Raw genomic sequence first — 20,262 nt, 5'->3', positions numbered from 1 at the left:
CTGTTCCCAAGTGTACATTTCATTTATTGAACTAATCAATTGCGTCTACGTTAACTTTATTTTCGAGACAAAATGATTCAAATTGTTCGCGCGACCCGTGGAAGAGGAAGAAGCGTCTGGCACACGCATCAGAGTGGCCCGCTGTCCCGCGCAATCATGGACAACAACCCGAGCGCTGACATATCGGTGGACTTGCGCCTAATCGTTTCCCCGAAAGCTCACAAGCTAACAGCTGTTTTCCCAAAGCTTTCAAAGCGCCCGTGGGAGACGTATGAAGGTCAGAAGAAGGTTAGCAAACTTCGAAGCGAAATTATAAGTAAAAGAAAAAGTTGACGGCGAATTTCTAATCATTTCATTTCTTTCAACACTGCCCGTATCAAAATTACCGTTTTCAACATCTAACTAACTTAACTCTTGCATTCTCGCGGACCCTTGCGGCTTTCACACTCGCCCGGCGTGCAGCACTACGCAAACTTCAGCACAGACAGCAAAATGAGCGCCCGAAAATTCTGCGTGGGAGGCAACTGGAAGATGAACGGCGACCAGAAGTCCATTGCGGAGATCTGCAAGACTCTTAGCGGTGCCGCTTTGGACCCCAACACTGAGGTGGTCATCGGCTGCCCGGCCATCTACCTGATGTACGCCCGCAACCTGCTACCCTGTACCGTGGGCGTAGCGGGCCAAAACGCATACAAGGTGGCCAAAGGAGCCTTCACGGGGGAGATCTCTCCCTCCATGCTCAAGGATATCGGGGCGGACTGGGTCATCCTGGGCCACTCTGAGCGTCGCGCCATCTTCAACGAGTCCGACGAGCTGATCGCCGAAAAAGCAGAGCATGCTCTGGCCGAAGGTCTGAAGGTAATCGCCTGCATCGGTGAGACACTGGATGAGCGCGAGGCTGGTAAGACAAACGAAGTCGTCGCCCGTCAGATGTGCGCCTATGCCAAGAAGGTGCGCGACTGGACCAACGTGGTTGTCGCCTACGAGCCTGTGTGGGCCATCGGCACTGGCAAGACTGCCACCCCCGAACAGGTGAGTAATGGCGGAACCCTGCATCCATTCTGCTTTCTCACCCACAAAACTTTTAACTTCAGGCTCAGGAGGTGCACGCCTTCCTGCGCCAGTGGCTGACCGACAACATTTCCAAGGAGGTTTCCGCCGCGTTGCGCATCCAGTACGGTGGCTCTGTGACAGCAGCCAACGCCAAGGAGCTGGCGAAGAAGCCAGACATCGACGGCTTCTTAGTGGGCGGTGCTTCCCTGAAGCCCGAATTTGTTGACATCATCAACGCCAGACAATAAGACGCATCCTACCAATCCAATGCAGCAAAGAAACTGCCCAAAGGGAGCAGAGCGGGGGAGCCACACCCTCCCACTTGCATTATGCATTACGCACACCTTGTTGTCATTACCGGAAGTCCGGCATATAGTGTCGGAAAGTAGACATGGAATATAGTCAAAAATTCTCTGTTCCCTTGCGAGTAAACCTATGCACTGTTGTTCATCGTATATCAAATGTTAAATTATTTGGGCTATAATTATATTTACGCTACTCACACATACGCTCATTTTCCAAACAACTCTTGACTATGCATGTTATTAATGGAATATGAAATAGCTGGGGTCTTGCTGGTCCAACGAAAGGTGCACCACGAACGCGATAACTGATTATGTAGTTTCTGATAAGAGTTAAAATGCTTAAACTAAGCAACGCTCATTTTCGAAACTCCGTTCCAGATGACCTAGTTTTAGAGAGATATTGAAACCTAGTGACCTGTGTCATATGTTATATCCTCGTATGTTCGGACATTGACAGTTCCTGGGAATTTATTGTCTCTCAATCTTTTCTACACACGTTTTTTATGTACTGACCGAGGAGCTTTATAGTTTTAAATTTTAGCAAAGTTTTACCAAATCCGCAGACAGTAAACACAATTCCAAACTCAATTTGTATATAAGTTTTACGCCTGCTCACCATGGAGCCCACACAGCAAACCTATAACTTCGACGTTCTACTGGTCAAGTCTAAATTGTGTGAACCCGGTAGGAGTAGGGACTACAGTTACTCCATTCGGCTGTTCCAGAAATTTGAAGAGCTTCCCGAGGATCGTATGTTCGTGGAGGATTTCCCAATGGATCCTCTGGGTCAGTTTGTGGCCAGTCCCTGCGAGCTCATCGGCATTTTGACCTCGAAGGGGGTTTGCGTGACGGTTAGCAAAAGCGGGGATCTCCTCGGGGCCGGTAGCGCCCTGTTGACCCCGCTCTTGCTCCGCCAGCTTACCGATCCCACCTTTCTGGTCACCGAAACCATCCACCTAGATCTGTCAAAGGATAGGAAGGTCATTGAATCAGTCGAGATTATCATCAAGTTTAGCTCACTTCAACCGGAACTTGAGTGAGTATTAACCGAGTATTCGTGCATCCTATCAAGAATACTAAGTATGTTTTTTTGCCTATCTCAGCCCCGGACTTGTGCCCCTCGGTTGCTACGATGTTTGTCGGCCCGTTGATAAGTCCATCAACTATCGGGACGTAATCTTCACCCTAGGTCGCTCTGGTAAGTGTCCGGGCACATCGTGCATAACGGACCAGCGGCTGATGTCACATACCGGTGCCCCATTCCAGTGCGTTCACAACGACAGCTCGCGCGATGCCGGAGAGTGTGGTTGCACAGTAGCGGGTATTGAAATTCCCCCTGACCCAGCGGTGCACAGGGAAAAGGACCAAGGAATGCTGAAAGATCTGTTTAGGGAGCTAGGACTCGACAAGGCCCAGATTCCCGCTCCGCCTGGCAATTACGAGGAGTCCAGACGGTGGCACTGCCAGCGCTCATCACCGGTGAGCACGGACACAAACTCAAGTGACTGTCTTTATGACACTTGGTTGGAGGAAAAAAAGCAGAATTCGGGCAATGGACGGCTCTGCTTGTCCGCATCGCAGCAGGAACTGATCCGCAGGAAGTTACTGGGTTCCTGTGACACGAATGAGCCAGAACTAAAGCAGGAGAAGTACAAGCGCCCGAATATCTGCCGCCTTTGCCAATCGGACATTAGCTGGCTCCCAAAAGTCGCCGGCTGTCCCTACTGTGGTTACAGGGCTTTTGATACCATGGACTCCTGCGAGGAGCCCTACGACGTCTCGACCACTGCACAGCAGCTGCTCCGTGACTGCCTCCGCAAAGAACCCTGTATAGTTTTCTCCGAGGAAGATAGAAAATCTAATGCCAACTTACCTGACCCTAATCCCAACCTCCATGAAACCTGCGGATGCATGTCAGGACGGATCTGCACACGCTGTCGCATTCGCAAATTGTGCGATCAGTTCTTTACAGAGCAGGAAAATAGGCCCCAAAACGCCCGCGGAATTCAAAAAGACGGAAGTCAGCTAAAAAAGGGACAGTCACTAAGAAACATACCCTCGAGCACGTCGCAGCACCGCTCAAAGTTGATCACGATTTTCAGTGAGATGCGCAACATGTACGGTAAGAAGAAAAAAGAGCAGTCGGTGTCCGGGAAGAACTTACACGATGACCCCAATGCCGCGGCTCTTCGCGAAGAATGTGAGGCGGCATGCAACAGCACAAAGTTAGCTGGGGATCGACGCCGAGCTCGACCTTCGCTGGGAAAATCACACAAAGGTATCGAGAAGGATTCGAAGAGGAAGAGCAAGAGAAAGAATTGCCAGGCTCGACTCCTCCGTTCGAGATCTAAGCGGTGAGCTGTGTTCGCATAGGACATTCCCAGATAATACATACTTAGACAAACATTATCGGCTCCCCAGATACACGTACTTCGATATTCAGAAAAAAAAGGTGTGCCCCCACATTGGCCACAGAGGATGCATCAGTGACAGCAAGTACACCGGCTACCGCAAGGTTCCCTGCCACATGGGCTGGATGTGGACAAAGAGCGATATGGCGCGCTTCAAGACTTGGCGGCCGGGTGCAATTTCCAGGCCAATACGACAACTGATGGCTTACTTCCTCAAGGACTTCCCCGTGGATACCATATGCCTCTCGCGCTACCACTACCGGAACAAAAGACCCGATCCAGAGGATCCATTGCAGGAGGCACTGGTGCAACATCCTACGCTGCACATTCTTAAGAAACGGGACGAATATATCATCACACTGCGTCCCCTGAAGGACCCACACTCGCTAGCGCTGTGCGCGAATCCCTATGCGGATATGAAGCCAGTGGTCTTTCGCATCACAAAGGATCCCAGTGCGGCCAGGCTGCGTGAGATGAAAATGCTCCTTAAAGAGAAGGGATTCCCTCCATGCAAGTGCAACAGGCCAGTAACTAGCTGCTATTGTCGCAGTCACATTGACAAAAAGCGCCTCGAGTACGAGGTGGAAAGCATGCTTAAGCAGCGGGGATGGCCGGAGAAGATAAAAACATTTTTCTACTCCCCAATTACGGGTGATGAGAGCGACAGCGAGGAAGAGTACGAATTCGGAGTCACTCCGCCTGCTGGGGTCATCAAGCCAGAACGACTGAAGAAGTCGCACGTGAAGCACACTGAAACGCAGTACAACGAAAACGACTGGGCCATGCCCAGTATGTTCCCCCATCCTCCGAATCCCTACGTCCAATACGGCGCCTGCGTGCTCGGTGAGCGAAAGAAACGCTTCGACTGGATATACGGCAAGGGTAACGTACACCAGGAGCCCAAAAAGCCTATTATGCGCAATAAGTCCAAGACAAAGAAAAAGAAGACACAGCCGGGACGCCAGGCAGGGGGATTTGATGACCCGAATCTATTCCTGGCCCAATCTTCTACATCAAAAAAAAACTGGCACAAGTCCAACTCTCTCGACATGTCTTCCTTTACAAATGTATCCATGCAAATGCATTGGCATTGACCCGATCCTAGAATATTCCGACACTCCAGATACTCATAGGAGCTCTGAACAATAAAGCTCGGAAAACTAGGCATTTAACTTATACCCTTATTTGGTAATCCATTAGACTCGACTTGAACTAACTGGACCACATACAAAAACAACATGTAAAAAAGTTCTGAGAAAAAAAATCTGTGTAAAAAGAGTGCCCTGAGATTTTCTTTCAGCAAACACTGTTTTTTTTAGTAGGACTCGTAGGACTAGGAGCTCATTCTCTATTGATAGTTCAGGGCGTTAACTTGAAAGTTTTCAGGCCCGTAAAAATTGTTACAATTTATGTGAATTTTTCGTAGCGTTGCTCGCGTGCTTTAAATTATTTGTGCAAGGAAATTTTTAGACTCGTGTTCCAAATTTGATTGAACAATGGCCACCGTCGAGAAGAAGGAGAATGAGCAGGAACCCAAGACGCAGGACAAGCCAGTGAAGCAGGATAGAAAGAGTTATGACCACCATCGCTGTTTGGTGACCACCAAGATGGACAGGGACAGGGCCGACTATATGAGATGCACCACCAGGCAGAACAACCGGGAGAAGGAAATGTTCCCGAAGGACACCGATGTCTGCTGCTCGACCTGTCCCCCCAAGGGACAGACTGAACCGATCTGTCCTGGGCCTGGTCAGAAAGGCAAGTCCAACAAGGACGCCATGCGGTGTTTCACGGTCAACATGGTCGTCCAGAAGCTGTACATGCCGGGCCGGGACTTCGAGTGCCAGGACAAACTGAGTATTAAGGTGGACATCTGCAAAGGGGTTGCTCCATGCCTTAAAACAGATCGCATCAACGCGCTATGTCTGCCCCCCGAGCCGCTAAAGACCTTCCCCATGGTGGGTGAGTGTCTGGCAAAGCGTCTGGCGGAGGGCATCTCCCTCGCAGTCGTCTATATGAAAAAGGAGATAGGTACGTACTAACAGCAACTACCTTCTAATAGAAATGTTCTAAAATCAACCTCAATCTCGTAAAGGTCGAGGCTGCTATGTGCTTCCCGAGTCAGTCATCTTGCGCATGTGCAACACTGTGCAGCAAGTGGTGCACACTGCCAACGTGGAGCTCACCTGCCGTGGGTGCACCGTTGGTATGGCCACCGTGAGAATCTCTATGCAGATGCGGTGCCAAGACATGAAAGAGTAAGTAGCACTACTGACGGAACCTGAAGCCACCTAAATGCGATAGCCCCTGAACTTCAATAGAGAAATAGACAGGACCGCCTCCGGTCTATATTCGGAGAGCGATGATCTCAAGGAATGCATCGAAAAGTTTGTGGACCAGCAGGACGTCTTTTTCATGGTGGGGGACAGCTCTCAAACATTTCCATCCTCCTCCACCGACCCATGTCTAGGCTTCAGGCCCGATGACATGGAGCAGTCCGACCACCGTTGCTCGGACCCCCGCAGCAGCCTTTCCAAGTTCCGGACCCTCAACATGCGCAACGTCAACGACGCCGGCATCCTAAACAAATTCTGTGGCCCCGAGGTGAGTATTCACCCTCTCAAATACCCTCACTTCACAACCGAAAGGCAAACTATTTCAGGGCCAGCCCATGAAGCTGGTGGACATGGCAGGACCCTACGCAGTCTATGGCTGCCCAGACGTGGACGACTCTTGCCTCACCATTCAACCTCCAAGAGGGCCCTCGGATCAGTTCTCGCCCGAACGACAGGCAGCGTACGGGGATGGCACCACCAACCGCCTGTGCCATCAAGTGTCGGTGCCGGACCTGAAGCAGACGCTTATCAGCTCGTGTCGCGTGTGCCAAGTCTGCGGGGAGGACGTATCTTGGCTGCCAAAGATCGGGGCCTGTCCATACTGCGGCTACAAGCCAGTGCCCATGTTCAAGGAGAAGCCATATGACGAGGAGGCAACAGCTGAGAAAATCCTGCTGACCCATTTAGAGCAGCCTGAAGATGCAGCCTGCTTTGCTCTTGGCTCTATGAGCGGCTGCTCTGGCAGAAGTGTCGCAGAAGATGGGCCCACGTCGGAGGCATTCGATGCCATAGTGCGGGACTACGAGCTGCTGAAGAAGAGTATTAAGAAGTCAGCTGGCGTTGATCTTTGTCCACATACCCGCAAACAGCCGCGTTTGTCGATAGCCAAGGAAGGCGAAGACAAGCGACCGCAACTGCATCTAGCCAGTGTATTTGCAGAGCTCAAGGAGCTGTTCAAAGATAAGTCCAACGAGAGGAGTCCGAAGATCGAGGAGATTTGCGAAGAGGCTTGCAACCTCTCCAGAGTATCCAAGAAACGCCATTCCAAAAAACCTTCACACGTCAAGGATAAGGGTAAGATGTTGGAGGATCCTTGCGTAGAGCCCAAGCAACGCAAGAAGCGACCCTCACGCCGAAAAATGCCCTTCAAGTCCAAGTTCTACGCAATGCTACCCAGAGAAAGAGAGGGACATGCGGCGCGCAACCATGCCCACTGCTTTGACGGGGATTCGAAGGTGCCCAGCCACATGGGATGGCTCTGGACCGCCCACCCCCTGGCCAAGAAGCCCGGGTGGCGACCGGGTGCTATCCGACGATCCATACGAGAGCTGATGCGCTACTTTCTCAAGGACTACCCCGTGGACACCATACCCGTGTCGAAGTACATGACCTACTACAATCACAAGCCGCCACCGCCGGCCGATTACGAGGAGAAGCCCGAGGACCTGGTGCAGGTGCCGACGCTGCACATCGAGAAGAAGAACGACGAGTTCATCATCACTCTGCGCCCACTCAAGGACACGGAAACACTGAAACGGTCCGCCAACCCCTATGTTAACATGAAACCCGTACAGTTCCGCATCGTAAAGAATCCGTTACTGAAGGAGGTGCGTGACTTAAAGCGCTGCCTCAAGAGCATGGGATTCAGCAAGTGCTCCTGCCACAAGCCCGTTACCGAGTGCTACTGCCGCAGCTTCATCGACAAAAAGCGCCTGGTCTACCAACTCAAAAAAGAGTGCGAGCGACGCCAGATCGACAGCTGTGAAGAAGACCTCGTCCTCTCTGAAACCACCGACAGTGAGGCTGAGTATGAGTTTGGAGTCACCCCGCCGGCCGGCCTCATGCATCCTGAACGACTGAAGAAGTCGCACGTGAAGCACACTGACACACAGTACGATGAGAACGACTGGGCCATGCCCAGTATGTTCCCTCATCCTCCGAACCCCTACGTCCAATACGGCGCCTGCGTGCTCGGTGAGCGAAAGAAACGCTTCGACTGGATATACGGCAAGGGCAACGTACACCAGGAGCCCAAAAAGCCTATTATGCGCAACAAGCCAAAGACCAAGAAGAAGAAGGCACAGCCGGGTCGTCAAAAGGGTGGCTTCATCAGCGAAACACTGGACAGCTTCGCCGGCCTAACGCAGACTTACGATCAACAGGAGTATTCCAATGATTTTACCTACCCGCTCAGCGGACCCCGCATGCGTCTCTTGAACCAGGCTGCCTATCCGCCAACGGCTCCCCAAAGACTGTGGAGCAAGGGAACAGGGATTGGTAAGCGCAGGGAGAAGTTCGTTAGATTCGACACATATCCAGTAAACTATTTCTCCGTCGGGAACCTTTCCTAGCCAGTCAAAAATGGTCACACCGTACTAAATATATTCGAGCAAGTCGACAGATATTTCTAAAAACACTTATACATTTCAGGCCCACGACATTAAATTATTATTTTCAATAAAATAACTAAATTACATCGTTCATTTGTGTCTTGTTAGTACTCTACACAATGTTCCTTTTATGTTGTATATATTCTATATGTTGTTTCAAATTTTCGCAGGTTATACTTACCGACTTGATCTTATCCAAACAAGAGAGTTCGGATTTTAAAGGAAGTTTCATATCAGATATACTACAAAGCATAATCACAATTAGAAAATTTACAGTGCTTTTCTGAAAAAATATCTTATACCAGCATCATCGGCGTTCAGCGTTTCAGTTTAGCACGCGGGGCCAGGAGGTCTGCCAACCCCGGTTGATTCGGGGCCTATTCGATTTTGCATACAAATTTACGAGTTTCTTATTTCAACATAACATATGTTCCGAAATTCCGTATTCGATTACCTTAAATAGGAAAGTTTTTTTCGAGCTGCTTAAATCCAAAATCAGTCTTCTCTCAATACTATTGTTAAATGCGAAAGTGGTCATTCGCCTTGCAATGATAGCACTTTATCGACTAACAAATAATATGCCGTGCCGAGCGATAATAGCACCAATTGAATAATTTTGCTTGCTTTGCCACCGGTCTACTGCCATATAATTAGTAATTATTTCGTTATTCTCTTATTCTTTGCTATTCTTTTGTTTACACTAAATTTTTTTACATTTGCGTTATGATAATTGTTGGTATTGTTAATCCTTTTCAGTGTTCAGTTTTTTCATAAGATTGTTTAACCAAATTGACAAAGTCTCAATTCGTGCATAGACTCCAGGCTTATTCTTTAATGCACATCCAATTCCCCATGACACAATGCCAATCAATTCCTCTCTCACTACTAAGGGGCCGCCAGAGTCCATTTGACAGGCATCCACACCCCCATTACTTATATACCCAGCACAAATCATACGTTCCGTAACTCTATTTCCGAGTAAATTTCTACAAACTGTCTGATTGACAATTGGCACTCGGGCAAAATGTAAAACTTGTGAACTGGCACCGTCTGCAGTCGTAAAGCCCCATCCGGCAATGGTTGCAAATGAGCCATCGGCTATCTTTCTATGATTCATCCCAATAGCTTTTACCTGAAAAAGAAAACGTAAATATGTTGGAACAGGTAGAACGCTCATACCACAAACTTTTCTGGAGTAAGTCAACTCATTGACTAATCGTATTAATCCAATGTCATAATCCATTGACTTGGCAGACCATTTTTCATGGTAATGAATTGAAGCAACCGAGAATAGTTGCCCATCTCTAGGAGAACGCGTTGATCCACCAACTTTGACTTTTAGCAGGCGTCGCCGTACTCCGGCAAGGCAATGGGCCGCTGTTATAATAGTACGATTATTTACTATTGAGCCGCCACAATGGTGGTTGCCGTATAGCTGCAAGGATACTATATATGGTACGTTAACAATATCAGTCGGATATCCGCCTACTATGCGGGGACTCTGACGATTTTCTTCAGAAGCTAAAAAAAAACGGAAGAGAATAAACAAAATGTGCACCGACATTAATTTGTACATCGTTTAACTCAGTCTTAGACAATAACCGTATTGCCCTAAAAATGAATCTTATTTATACACGCTGAAAAAGGCATTGGAATATAGCATTGAAAATAATGAGCCAACAGTAATACAAGTTTGGAACATTATTTTGTAATTAAGAAAGACACTTTTCTTATCACTGAGTTCTCTTGAAAAGTATATTTCAATACTGGCACGTTGCCGATTGAACACATTTCTCATTAGTAATGAAGTTGCAGGCTAATTAAACATTTTCAAAAGTAAATTTATCGTAAAAGGGCAATAATATGTTGTTTCCATGAAACACACATTCTTATTTGACGTTCTGAAGTAATGATAGCACGATCAGCATCTTCCGTTCTTTGTGTTATATAGTGAACAATTCCTAATTTTTTTAATAAAAAAAAGTAGTTTTAATCATGGAGCACACTTTTAAGTTTTGTATGTCCATTTTGATACATTACTCTTACTTCAATAACAATCTATTGAAATCGAATGAGTAATAGCTGTTCAAAAATTATACGAGTATTAACAAAGGTTGACTGTTTTTACATGTTGACTCTATTTAACACTCAATCAACTTTTTATCTGTATCAAGCTAATGGCCATATTTGTTTATATGTACATATATACAAACATATTTATTGTTTACTCCATTTGTTATCCAAGCACGACCCGTTTCTTGAGAAAATCGGACCCCAAACTGATTTGCATTTACTTGACCCATAAATTTGGAAATCAAACACCGTTTGATGGGCTATTCTTATTTTACATACTTTGAAAGCAACGCCAGCTTGCGGAACAGCAATCTGATGTCTTTGCCAAAAATGTGGGCTAATCAACTTTCTGAGAGCTTGTGAAATATCATTGATCTAGCCGTAAATGCTACCCGAAATATAACAAATAAAGTCAAAATGTAGCCCACACAAATTGTATAGACAGCTTTGGTTTAATCCGATTAAGCCTTAACGACAAGAAAATGAGAAAATAGGGAAAAAACGATTTCACATGTACAATATTAGTGAAAGTGAAAAGTATATAAAAGTAAGTAACATTTGTAAGCTTAGAAAACCCTATTACCACGTCAATTTTGTACTCGTGGGCCTGTATTTTATACTTTAACAGGTTCATACCAAAATGAATAGAGCTTGTATGGCGGAAACGTTGTTTTTGTACGTACACATGTACATATGTACGAACGAGCATGTTATTAACAGGCGAAGAGAACAGAGAAAGAGAGAAAACAGGTGCACAGTGTTCTCGATCGTTGAAGTATGAATGTGTAGAGTTTTTGTGGAGACTTTTTACAGGTGAGATTTACCATGCTTACAATTTCTTTTCATTTGAGATTCTTTCAAGCATCCATTGCCTTAAGACTTTCTTTTGTCAGAATTCCTCTGTTTCTCTTTCCAATCTCATTCTCTTGAAAATGTTGGGTCTCCAGCTTTAAGCAGGTAGTGCGCTGCCGCATTTCTTGAAGACCAACACACCTGGCTGCGCCTACAGAACTTCTTTATCTAATTTTTATAACAAGTCACTTGGTGGCATTGAAGATTTCAGTTCTTCGTCAACCATTGAATGGTCAAGTTCGGTTTCTTCTTTGTATCCTCTGTAAAGTGCAGCTTCTTTCGAAAGTGTTTCCCTATTCTGTTGTGATTAGTGTGATAGGCTAGAGCCTGTTTTACGGGATTGACTGTAAACGTGTGTAAATCGATTTTTGAACTGGTGCTTAGGTAATTTGTTATTTTGTCCATGGTATAAAACTGCTCAGATTACTGTTACTAAGCTATAAAATTTGTTGTTACTAGTTGGCCTTTTAGAGAGCAACAATGAAAAATTTCACTACTTTTCTTTTGAATCTATACATTATAAAAACTGTTGTTTATTTATTGAGAATTCCAGCTGCATATTATAGTTTTTAATGACTCCCAATGTGTCAAACACAGTAATCGTTCAAGTTAATTTCTTAAGTCTTTGGCTTGAAACAAACCGCTATGCAAGATACGCGAAGACAGCTATGTAAACCTTTGCTCTAACTGAAGAATAACTAAGAAAAATCACAAAAAAGTATTAACCGGTTTATTCGAACAGCAGCGATCAAGCTGATGGACGACTATGCAAGCATTGAAAAAAGGGATAGAATCATTCTGAAGAAGTGAACTGAGATGGAGGAAAAGAAGATGTTGCAGCAACCGGTGTAGAAACGCACTAAGGCAAGGAACTCTTTAATAGTGATATAGCCTCATAGTTCCGTCAAAACATTAGCAAACATAAGGTTGAAAATACTCTTTCAGATTGACTGGCTGCTTGTTGGACGTGAATAGGGCACGGTTGGCTTATTCGACAGACATGGGAAAATAGTTAGCAACAAAAAGTAAACTTAAGCACTTACAGAGAGAGATGCATATATTACGCCATGTGGCATGAAATTCTAAAGGTTTCTGTACCAGAAAAGAAGCACCCTATGTAGATGAAAACATAGTTTAGCCCTTTTTTTTAATATACGTATGTCGCCAGAAAACATAATTCTGTGACTACACGTTCTATCTTTTAGCTACATAAATGAAAAACCAAATGTTTAATAATTTTATGAAATGGAATACGCACAAATAATTGAGTACAATAAATTCACCAGATTGAACAGTATTTTCCCCTTCTAGTGAATAATCAAATGAAATCATTAACACATTCAGAATGGTGAAAGTTTTCGGCGGTTCCTTTCAGAGTTCGGATTTCTATTGACTTTTAGCTGGTGCTGATTTTAAATTACATCATGCATCCGAAAATAAGCGAAGTGTGAATCGAAGTGAAGTCCGTCAAAGTATAGAAAGTTCTTATTTTAAAGCACATTTAAGTAAATCTGAGACATACTATTTATTCAAATTATTATATTCTATATTAATATCAGCAGCCGTGCTTGGTTTCATAGGGGGAATATCGTGTTAAACCATTTTCCATTAATAAATGGTAGATTTTGAACAAAAATGTAGGCTATAAGTGACAAATTGTACTAATCGGATGAGATCAACGGCATAGTTAGGCAGTGCCACTTCCTTCTGGCTTCCATACCGGTTAGGTTCGAACTGATCTCCGCGGGCACTGCAACCTATACATATGTACATATGTCTATGCACAGCAAGACAACTTTTTGACGATAATCATTGACCTAATTCTTCTGCCGCTTTCTACAAGCTTTGTGTATATAAAAATGGTCATGGACTTGTTATAACGCAGCTTCCCGAGTGGTCATTCCTTACATGCTACATTGGCATTCCTGTACATGTGCACCAGACCGACAAGTTAAGATTTGTTGGGCAAAAATAAAATCTAAAAATAATGCTCAAAAATCTTTCAAGCATATTATTTTTGTAAATGGAATGGGTTCTTTAGACCGCTGCGTAAACCGTAATAAGTAAATCGTTTTCTATGTACATATAATGTACATGTATGTATATTTGGTGAAACTACTATGGTAGCTGGTCAGTTTGGGGATGGGTCCAAAGTACCGTAGCCAAGACAGGTTAGGGTGCCTTGTGGATGGTTGGCATTGGCGGTAATGCATACAATCGACTTACAATCTTGTTGCACGCTCATTTTGCTTCGAAATGTATATTCATAAACATCCACACAGAATAACTGTTAGAGTAGCGAGCCTGACGGAAAATTATAAATATGTATGTATGTTTTTTACACAGTTAGTATTTTAAGAGTTAGTACAATAGGTCATGCTTCAAATGCTTTTCTAATTAAAAACTCTACAAGAAATTATAATCGGACATGAAAGTATAAAAGTTGTATTGTGCAATAACCTATGTACATATGTATGTCTATACATTAACACACATGTACATATGTCTAATACAAAATTTAGTGTATGAACTTAATCAAAAATGTTGTTTTGGTGCAATGTATAGATTATATACTTCAACCGAACTCTGTTCTAAACCGATATGTACTTCGGGTAGAATTACAGTTCATGAACCCTGATAGTCTTAACAGCACAACCGTCAATCATAAACGATGGCCATTAACTTAGCAGTTGCGCAAGAATATAACTCAGCGAACCAGAAAAATATAAGCTCACACTCCCTACAATTTTAAGAACAGTAGTGAATAGTGCAAGAAGGTCGTCGACGTGCCAGGTTAATATACTCGTAAGCTGCGCCGCCATAACAAATTTTGTATCCGAGATGTTGCTTTTCTGAGGGATTTCATTATTTTCGTTACGTCTTATGCCAACAAAATTAATTTAAGAAGATTGAGATGGTGCAAGCTTAGTAGACAACAATATTAATGCCCTAATAAATATATAAAATTTTATATTTAACTGTCTGCTAGGAAAATAGTAACAGTAAAATAAGCATTTTGAAATTCAGGTCTTTCTTTATATATACATTTTACTTTCTGTTTTTAAACATACAATTAATCTTCTTCAAATGTTGTTTATTTTGGATATCTCTCATTGTTGCTCTCTTACTGCATATAGCGGTGTAAAACGATTTGACATACATTTTTTTTAATGTTTTTTAAAACATTCATTATTTTTGGTTACTTGCAGATAGAAGCCATATCGTTATAATGGCTAAGACGCCGCAACGCATAAATTTAATGCGTCAAATATTTCTAGCGCTAATGCTATATAGCGTTGCTACAGCAAAAGAACATTTACGAATGCGCCGATTAGCCGTAGAGTCCGTTACAGCAGCAGTACCCTCTGTTAACAAAGAAAATGTTCTTGAACAGATTGCCAATCCTACAGAAATACCAGCATCAAAGGCAAAGACTACTGAAGTAAATACTAGTAGTCATCAATTTGCTACACAAACTGAGCCAGTTTTAATCTTAACTGGTACAGATCCAGCACATACGGCTGAAACACGCAACTCAGCTCTTGACTTGTTGGCCGCTTCAGATTTAGACTCAAAGGAAGTAGTATCCAGCTCATCTGGTTCTGAAGAGGGTGGAATTTATTATGATAATGCACCGATAGATTGTTATCCTGATCTTGTAGGCTTTGAAATTGTTACAGGGTGAGTAAAAAACTGAATTAAACTTTTACAATAAGGTATTGAATGAATTCTATTACTATAATTCCATAATAATTCTATTACTATAATTTCAATAGATATGTGTTCTCAGCTCCTGAAAAACTTATGGATTCTCTGCCAGGCACGCTAATGCTTACTGATTGCCTGGACACGTGTAGGAAAAATAAAACTTGTCAGTCAGTTAATTACGAAACAGGACTTTGCGTGCTCTTTTCCGCCCACGCTGATCAGTTGCCAGGTAGGCAAATTCAAGCATCATATATAAACATATCATTCAGTTGCTAATATAAACTAGTACTAGCAATTCAATAATTCCTAATTGGCCTATTTATACCTCTTTACTTATTTTTACTTCTTTTAGGTGCCCTTACAAAATCACAATTTCCCGTGTTTACAATTTATGCGCAAAAATCATGCCTTTCCGTGAAACCTTGTGCTCGAGCTTGGTATGTCGATCGTGTTCAAAACTATAAGCTAAAGACGGAAGTTAAGCGTTCCGTGTCGCTGACGTCAAGGCGCGAGTGCTTTGAACTTTGTCTGAGCGAAACAGAATTCACATGCAGGTAAGAACTCTTACGATTCGAGTTTTCAGTCCGCAACAAAAAGACTGGCGTGTAGCGTGGCTGAAACTTTAACATAACCTTATATCTGATGAATACAGTATATATATGTACATATACATATGTATGTATGTAAGTAGCAAAAACACTCAGAGAGGAACAAAGAACTATATAAGTGCATACATATGTACATACATATGTAGATGCCATAGGAACAATCGGTCAAAGGAAAACTCGTTATGGGAAAAACTGTTTTTTGTAGAAAAAGTGACAAAACGTAATCCATTGAAAATCAGAATATTATATCATACAGCTACTATAAGAACCATCGGCTGTATCCACCACTAATTCTCTTCCTCTTATTATACCCGATACTCAAAATGAGTATTGGGGTATATTAGATTTGTGGTAAAAGTGGATGTGTGTAACGTCCAGAAGGAATCGTTTCCGACCCCATAAAGTATATATATTCTTGATCAGCATCAATAGCCGAGTCGATTGAGCCCTGTCTGTCTGTCCGTCTGTCCGTCCGTCCGTCCGTCCGTCCGTCCCCTTCAGCGCCTAGTGCTCAAAGACTATAAGAGCTAGAGCAACGATGTTTTGGATCCAGACTTCTGTGATATGTCACTGCAACAAAAATATTTCAAAACTTCGCCCCGCCGACTTCCGCCCCCACAAAGGACGAAAATCTGTGGCATCCACATTTTTAAAGATACGATAAAACCAAAAACGCAGAATCGGTGAGGATGACCATATCTTCTACAGTGCAAAATCTGAACTAGATCGTATAATGATTATAGCCAGAATCAAGAAAACAATTTCATTCTTTCTCGCTCTGTCTCTCTCTAACACACAGGTTTCATGGTCGGTTTTGTCAATTGCAATATATGAGTTCAAGGATCTCAGAACCTATAAGAGCCAGAGCAACCAAATTTGGTATCCACACTCCTGTGATATCGGACCTTGACCGTTTCGTGTCCAAATTTCGCCACACCCCCTTCCGCCCCCGCAAAGGACGAAAATCTGGGGCATCCACAAATCTCAGAGACTATTAAGGCTAGAGTAACCAAATTTGGTATCCGCACTTCTGTTAGATCTCACTATAAAACGTATATCTCAGAATTTCGCCCCACCTCTTTCCGCCCCCACAAAAAACGAAAATCTGTTGCATCCACAATATTGCACATTCGAGAAAACTAAAAACGCAGAATCATAGATAATGACCATATCTATCAGATTGCTGAATCTGGATTAGATTGGATCATTTTTGTAGCCAAAAGCAAGAAATCAATTTTCAGTGGCTACGCAGCGCCCGACGTCACGCTCAGACTGATTTTCTGTCTCTCTCGCACGCACTCTTTGTCGTGTGGTTCAATATTAGCGGCGTCTGCCGCAGGAGAGCCATACTGACTTAGTATCGGGTATAGCTGTAGAGTTGCGGTGTCCGCAGCAACTCACAACGTTCCACCTCGTTAATTTATTAATCCTTACACACCTTTCTATTAATTAGTAACTGTAGTGGTATTTGTATTTTGATTGCATGCTTAGTTTCTTAGTAAGTTTAGTACTAATTTTCCTCGAATTTTAGTCTAATAGCTATCTTTCTTGCATGTTCGCGTTTGGTTCGGCTACGCACCGCGCGTCATGCGGCAGCGCCCCTCGGTCGGTTGAGCGGGAGGAGGGCTGCGTTTTGCCTGGGATCCGCGCGTAACAGCCTTCTGCTGGTGTCACACGGGCCACTTGACGGTGAAGTAACTGCATCGCCTCTTGAAAGATGCAGTCATTGCACGTCAACGTCCAAAGAATATAAAGACATTTCTGAGAAAAATACTTTTTTAATACACTATCAAACCACATAACTCAGACAAATGGAACAATTTAAGAATAGATTCATATATATAGCTTAGAGAAACCTCTTATCATTTGGTATAAATACATTTTTAAAAGTTTGTTTCTAACTTTATAGATCAGCTAACTATGATCGAGTCTCTGGAACATGTGAACTGAGTGAGTTTGATCGATTAACTTTGGCGGGTTCGAACGCTTTTCACACACAAGATGGAAGTGACTATCTGGAAAATCACTGCATCGACGAACCAAATAAGTTGTGCGAATTTAAGCGTCTACCCGGCCGTATACTAAAAACAGTCGATTCTGTATATCAGGAAGTAAGCAGTATTGATGAGTGTCGAGAGCTTTGCCTCAATTCCCCTTATAGGTGAGGAAAATATATTGACTTTTATTTAGAATTTTTGTTAATATTGATGTTTCTATGACTAGATGTCACTCGTATGACTACAACGATACTGGGGACATGGTATGCCGCTTATCTCACCATAGTCGTGCCACTCTCGCTGATGTCCAAGAACCTTTCCTGGAGGTTCCTGAAGCCTCAACCTACGAGTTGACATCTTGCTATAACGTGACTATAGAGTGCGGTGGCGGAGATATGCTGGCTCGTATACGCACCTCGAAACTGTTTAATGGAAAAGTGTACGCCAAAGGTTCCCCTAAATCCTGCGCAATTGATGTTCAGAGCGCATTAGATTTCGAATTTCGTATGAATTACCATGACTTAGAATGTAACGTCCGCCAGAGCAGTTCGGGACGTTACATCAATGATATAATTATACAGCACCATGACATGATAGTAACGTCGTCAGACTTGGGATTAGCATTGGCCTGTCAGTATGATCTAACAAATAAGTCTGTTAGCAATGGCGTTGACCTAGATGTGCGCGGCGATATTATGCCAGCACTTTCTGAGGAAGTCATTGTCGACTCACCAAATGTGATAATGCGTATAACCTCCCGAGATGGCTCAGATATGATGCGCTCTGCTGAAGTAGGAGATCCACTGGCGTTAAAGTTTGAAATTGTTGACGAGCAAAGTCCATATGAGATCTTTATTCGTGAGTTGGTAGCTATGGACGGCGTAGATAACTCGGAAATTACCTTGATCGACTCTAATGGATGCCCAACCGATCACTTTATCATGGGTCCCATTTATAAGGAGTCCCTTACCGGCAAGGTTTTACTCTCCAATTTCGACGCGTTTAAGTTTCCTTCAAGTGAGGTCGTTCAGTTCCGAGCACTAGTGACACCTTGCATGCCGAGCTGTGAGCCAGTCCAATGCGACCAGGAAGACACCAGCGGTGAATTTAGATCATTGGTGTCCTATGGTCGAAAGCGTAGGTCGCTTAATATAACAGGTAATTTATTGTTCAAGCTGAGTAAAGTTTGGATGAATATTCTATATATTTACTATATATGAATCCGTTTATCCTCCATAGATAATATGTCACGTACGCGTCGGGATATCGATATGTCAATGAAATCTATCCCCAGTGACATGTTGCTGGTTCAGTCAATTCAAATCACAGACAAATTCGGCTTTAAACACAATAAGCAAGAAAGTGGCGATTATTATGATGGCAATGAAACCACATTTACAGCTAGTGAAGAAGGCCATGGATTCTGCGTGAACGCAATTGGTAAGATAACTTCTGAAATGATAACGTTTAACTATCATAATTAACTTGGTTTCTGTACGCCATAATACGATCTTTTTTATTATTCCGCGTATTTTTCCAATCATTACTCACCTGTTTCGTCTAGGTCTCATTACAGCCGCCACAATATTTTTGCTTACTCAGCTGGCTATTATAGCCATTTGGACCTATTGCTATCAACGCCGTCAGAAGCTACAACCGTATCAACACTCTTATTAAGCCCAATTCTAATATATTTAAACATAATTCTAATCAGCTTAATTATAAGTCAGCTTCAAAAGGTGCAATCTATATTTACGCAATGTTATGCTGAATATCTGCTAAGAATACCCGTCGTCCTGATATAACAACCGCTATTTGTCTTATCTAGTCAGTGCACGATTTCAGAGAAATTACAATTATTTTGTTTTGTTCGGTGGAATTCAAAATGTTGGCAATACAGCCATGGCGTAAAACATTATACTGTGTTATGTTTTATATGTTCTATCTAACAACTTCCTTACTTATAAATGAAGTTTGACTTCTGCATTGAACTTCTTTTGTGACTTTGGAAAAAATATTGTTTATATTTGTAAAACCATATGATTATACTTATTGATCGGAATCATAGTTCTATTGGAGCGCCTTATTATCTGTGTCGTATGTGTAATAGTTTAACTAAGAAATCTAATTTATTTTATATAAATAGCAAATAGCAATTTTATGTCTGATCTAAACTAATTCAACAATAATCGAATTGAAGTCTTTTATTATTATTAAAACTTAAGAACTTAAATAAAATATGATTATTAGTGCACTTTATTAAATGGGTGTTCGTTTAACCAACGTCTTTAATTTACTTTTAGAACGCAAATACTATTTCAATAAAGTTTTGTATGAATGCATTGCATATACTTGGTACTTCTGGAGTAAAAATATTTAATTCGCAATTTAAAGTCATATGTATGTATGTATGTATATACTTGAATAGCATCAACAATTAAGTTGCTGCACCCCGTCCCATCTGTTTGGAATCAACATCTAAAAATCTGTGAGGATCCCACAAAACTATTGAGCCACAGGCCTGTGGAT

General features: G+C 43.0%; 5 protein-coding genes across 6 annotated transcripts; 4 read left to right on the top strand and 1 right to left on the bottom strand.

Moving 5' to 3' along the window:
- Positions 1–141: 141 nt before the first annotated feature.
- LOC108156018 (triosephosphate isomerase) lies at positions 142–1,557 on the top strand. 2 transcript variants are annotated; one of them, XM_017287248.2, is made up of 3 exons: positions 142–288; positions 463–1,032; positions 1,095–1,557. In XM_017287248.2, exons 1-3 carry the CDS (start codon positions 157–159, stop codon positions 1,299–1,301), a joined length of 909 nt encoding a protein of 302 aa, XP_017142737.1. In that variant the 5' UTR covers positions 142–156; the 3' UTR covers positions 1,302–1,557. The 2 variants fall into 2 exon arrangements, with proteins under 2 accessions (XP_017142737.1, XP_017142738.1); XM_017287249.2 differs by having other exon boundaries at positions 257–277.
- A 120-nt stretch (positions 1,558–1,677) lies between these two features.
- LOC108156015 lies at positions 1,678–4,972 on the top strand. The gene is made up of 3 exons (XM_017287239.2): positions 1,678–2,394; positions 2,462–3,712; positions 3,780–4,972. The coding sequence occupies exons 1-3, from the start codon at positions 1,976–1,978 to the stop codon at positions 4,861–4,863; spliced, it is 2,754 nt and encodes a 917-aa protein (XP_017142728.1). The 5' UTR covers positions 1,678–1,975; the 3' UTR covers positions 4,864–4,972.
- Positions 4,973–5,109: 137 nt separating this feature from the next.
- Positions 5,110–8,584, top strand: LOC108156014. The gene is made up of 4 exons (XM_017287238.2): positions 5,110–5,800; positions 5,865–6,027; positions 6,091–6,373; positions 6,432–8,584. The coding sequence occupies exons 1-4, from the start codon at positions 5,266–5,268 to the stop codon at positions 8,454–8,456; spliced, it is 3,006 nt and encodes a 1,001-aa protein (XP_017142727.1). The 5' UTR covers positions 5,110–5,265; the 3' UTR covers positions 8,457–8,584.
- Positions 8,585–9,132: 548 nt separating this feature from the next.
- Positions 9,133–10,083, bottom strand: LOC108154056 (trypsin alpha-3). The gene is made up of 2 exons (XM_017284148.2): positions 9,682–10,083; positions 9,133–9,627 (listed from the first exon to the last, which is right to left on the bottom strand). The coding sequence occupies exons 1-2, from the start codon at positions 10,069–10,071 to the stop codon at positions 9,238–9,240; spliced, it is 780 nt and encodes a 259-aa protein (XP_017139637.1). The 5' UTR covers positions 10,072–10,083; the 3' UTR covers positions 9,133–9,237.
- A 1,540-nt stretch (positions 10,084–11,623) lies between these two features.
- LOC108156017 lies at positions 11,624–19,991 on the top strand. Its single transcript, XM_017287246.2, has 8 exons — positions 11,624–11,804; positions 14,630–15,101; positions 15,197–15,357; positions 15,481–15,682; positions 17,646–17,897; positions 17,960–18,891; positions 18,973–19,173; positions 19,298–19,991. The coding sequence occupies exons 2-8, from the start codon at positions 14,650–14,652 to the stop codon at positions 19,408–19,410; spliced, it is 2,313 nt and encodes a 770-aa protein (XP_017142735.1). The 5' UTR covers positions 11,624–11,804; positions 14,630–14,649; the 3' UTR covers positions 19,411–19,991.
- The last annotated feature ends 271 nt before the right edge of the window (positions 19,992–20,262 follow it).

The sequence above is a fragment of the Drosophila miranda genome, chromosome 2 (genome assembly GCF_003369915.1).
Source record: "Drosophila miranda strain MSH22 chromosome 2, D.miranda_PacBio2.1, whole genome shotgun sequence".
In the NCBI taxonomy this organism is placed as follows: domain Eukaryota; kingdom Metazoa; phylum Arthropoda; class Insecta; order Diptera; family Drosophilidae; genus Drosophila; species Drosophila miranda.
This window is presented reverse-complemented; position numbering and strand designations above follow the sequence as displayed.